Raw genomic sequence first — 3448 nt, 5'->3', positions numbered from 1 at the left:
AAAAAAGAAAAAAAAAAAAAAAAAAAAAAAAAAAGATGGAAGGCCATTACAGCATAGTGTCAGAACTAATATTTTAAATTTAAAAAAAAGAAAAAGAAAGTGAGTAAATTACCGGTGATTTGGATGATGATTATGCCTTCCTGTGAAAAAATGAAGTAGATAGTTAAGAAAATTATTTAGCTAATCTAAGATTCCAAAACTGCTTGGTGAGGTGCAGGAGTTGGGTGGAACTGGTGAGAAGGAAAAGCAGATTTGCATACCTATAAAATTGTGTGCTAGGCTTTTAAGAATTTCCACACTCATCTCCAATCTATTTATGCAACCAACATATACCCAGGGTGGGTATAGTAAGAATAGGAAACTGTTCTTTAAAATCTGGATGTTAGAACCAGGGAAAATCACGTCTTTTGTTTGTGTCCTATCTCTGGCATCATTAAACAGACAGCAATGTTGTGAGCTTACTCTGACGTGAGACCCCCACCAACTTTGGTGGATATGGCTGCAGTCCAAGGAAGCCAAAGGTGATAGACGGGCTCCTTACCTGACACTGAGGAGGACGTTTCCATCGGGGTGTACTCGCAGCATGATGTTCTCCATGGTTGTATCATGGATGAAGGATCTCTTAGAATGGACAAAAAAGATATCAGGCATCCAAATCTTTTTGATCAGTCTGTGATCAAACGTCATGCTTTTGTTTGTTGTGCTAGGAAAGGAGAGCCTCTCGTCTTTCCAGTAGTGCCTGAGATAAAAAGTCATTGTAAAGTCCTAGGTAGAGAGAAAAAGAGACCAATCAAAACCATAGGATTATGGCTCAGGATGACCACTTTAATACTAGTAATCTTGTTTGCCATGGGTGTGAATGACTTGCAGGTGAATGGCTTATATGAGAGGCCTACAAAAAGTGCATAGAAAGATTCGTATTGTCTTTTTTTTTTTTTTCCTTTTTGTCTCTTTTTTCGTGTCCGGCAACGGATCGCAACCCTCAGTGTCGCGCCCGTACCGGACCGGGACCAGCAACGGGATCGCAACCCTCGGCGTTGCGCCCGCACCTCGCTCAGCCAGTGAGCGGGAACCGGTCCGTAGGCGGGATCCGAACCCTCTGCGGGAGCGCCACCACGCTTCCCAAGCGGCGCACTGTAGCAGTGCACCACCAGGCCGGCCCTCGTATTGTCTTTTAATTCTACTTTCCACGGACTTTTTGAAGTATCCTCGTATTGAATTTTCAGGTAGATTTAGGATGAAGCCAATAAGCTTATGGTTGGAGCTTCTCCTTCTTACGGACTCGGGTAAGTGTTGAAGTTTCTGGGAGTTATAGAGTTTTCAAGTTAGGGAAGAGAAGACAGGATATAAATGGGAAGCATTTCTATGTAAGCCTTCTGGTAAATCACTTAAAGAGATCTCGGAAGAAAAGAACTTAAAACTCTATTATTTTATTATTTGTTAGTTTATTGTGATTTCTTCTCTTATTCTAAATAAATATTTAATTTTAAAATTGATTTTGTATTCATAATTTTGTATTATTTTTGTTAAAGAAGTTTCTCCAAATTGAATAAGCTACAGTGACACAAAAACCTGGATACAGCATTTATTACAGCTATTCAAAGAGAGCAACTTGCCAGAGATCTGAGATAGAGACAGCTATCTTTATCAGCTTGAGAGACAGAAAAACTTTCATGAAATAGTCGTTCTCAAATTTTAGTGTGCAAAAGAATCACCTGCGAAGTTTGTTGAAATGGCACTTTCCCCAGAAGCTAGTTTCCAGAGATTCCAATTCAGTATTGCCTGGGGATTGAATTGTTCATGTACATCCCAATTGTAAGGACACAAAGATGAGAGGGAAAAAACTATATTCCCATTATATTAGCAAAATAATGTTTGTTAGTCAGGAATTTGAGGGTTTTTTTTGGCTCTTAGAAGTTACATTTAATATTTTGTTTGCCTGAACAGAGACTCTCTGTCATCCAAGTCATTGTGTGTGTACAACGACAATGGGTTTCACTTCACAATTGTTTCCTTTTTATTTTTTATTTCCTCACAAAAATCAAAATTTTCTTGAACTGATCCATATATTAGAACTTTAGCATTTATTATACAAACAAAGGATATGTCTTAGTAAACTACAAGTAAGTCACCAGTTAATTATGAACCGGTTTGTTTTTCCTAGGTTCAGAATAGAGGCGCATTGTATTATTGCTCTGGGTTAACCTAGAAGCATTAGCCATGTGTAATTTTGGATCAGGGTGAGGACAAATAAATAGAATGATTCATTCATTAACAAAACACTACAGGGAATTGTGTGGATCACTGCATGGACTGCCTTTATAAGCACATATTTAGAATTAGATGCTCATTCTGATCTGAAGGTCACCAGGCAAACACTGAGTGTGAGAAGTCAAACAGACCTTGGTGTATGTCAGCAACACATCCACCTCACCCCTCGCTGGCACTGTCATGGGAGCAGGATTGAAAGTGAATTCAGGATGGGACAAGAGAGTGGGAAGATGATAAATGAGAAGCAATAAAAGCCAACACTGGGTGCGGGGAAGGGTCACTGGCAATTAGAAAGCGTTTTCACATTGTGCATGGTGAACCCGGTCCAGTTTTATCTGATACCGAGCAGCAAGGATAACCTTACTCAGGGGAGAAAGATGAGGTCCAGTTTTGGGGGCTGCAATATAGAGACAACGAGAATTTTAGATTCAGACTGGGTCGTTCAGAGATGACTTAGATGTAATGCCAGGAAAAGGAAACAAGAGCTTTTCCCTGGAACACAACAGGCTCGAGGAAGTAGCAGTAAGTGCTGCCTTTTAGTAGGAGAGGGCCAAAATATTCCAAATGAGGCCTTTTTGAATAGTGGGTCCTATTAGTGCTATTTCCTTTGAGAGTAGGATGGCAAACTGAAGGCAGTTTAATTTAAGACTTATATTGAACTGAAATAAATGTTGAGTTAGATAATGATAAGGACTATAAGGATTGTTAACCGAAGAGTTTATGGACTAAAACAAGGTGTAATGGGTCATAGAAGATTTTGTTTAGACCCCGCTGGAATTTTTATGTGTTTTGAACTTTTCATTCAGTTAATAATTTGGAGGAATCACTATAAATAAAAATATTAATTAAATATACATATGGAAAGATTATTTGATGTTAGTAATTTATATTTTCTGGGTCCTGCTCCCTTAAGAGATCCCTGCTTAGTTCATTTTTCTTTTTCTCTCTCTCATTTTTTAAAAACATTTTATCTCTAATTGTGGTATGTGTGTATTACAAAAATAATATATAGAATCTAAAATCTCTCTATATGCTATATAGTTTTTGTATAAAAAATACTTTTATTCCAAAAAGTATCTAAAAGCAACTTTTGAAAATTTCATAAGAACACACACGTAAAAGATTTCAGAAAAGTGCAAGGATCAATGCATGTGAAAATGTCCATTAAATGAGTAAA

The 3448-nt window shown here is 37.8% G+C and overlaps 1 protein-coding gene across 1 annotated transcript in view; it reads right to left on the bottom strand.

The window, feature by feature from the left end:
• The window catches only part of GABRR3 (gamma-aminobutyric acid (GABA) A receptor, rho 3), a 55862-nt gene that overhangs the window by 30651 nt on the left and 21763 nt on the right, over positions 1 to 3448 (bottom strand). The window contains exon 4 of the mRNA XM_008583793.1: positions 542 to 765. Coding sequence (XP_008582015.1) covers positions 542 to 765 — 224 coding nt within the window. The remainder of the gene's footprint in view (positions 1 to 541; positions 766 to 3448) is intronic.

The sequence above is a fragment of the Galeopterus variegatus genome, unplaced genomic scaffold (genome assembly GCF_000696425.1).
Source record: "Galeopterus variegatus unplaced genomic scaffold, G_variegatus-3.0.2 Scaffold3044, whole genome shotgun sequence".
Classification (NCBI taxonomy): domain Eukaryota; kingdom Metazoa; phylum Chordata; class Mammalia; order Dermoptera; family Cynocephalidae; genus Galeopterus; species Galeopterus variegatus.
Note: the sequence above shows the minus strand (reverse complement) of the source record. Positions and strands in the feature narration are given on the sequence as shown.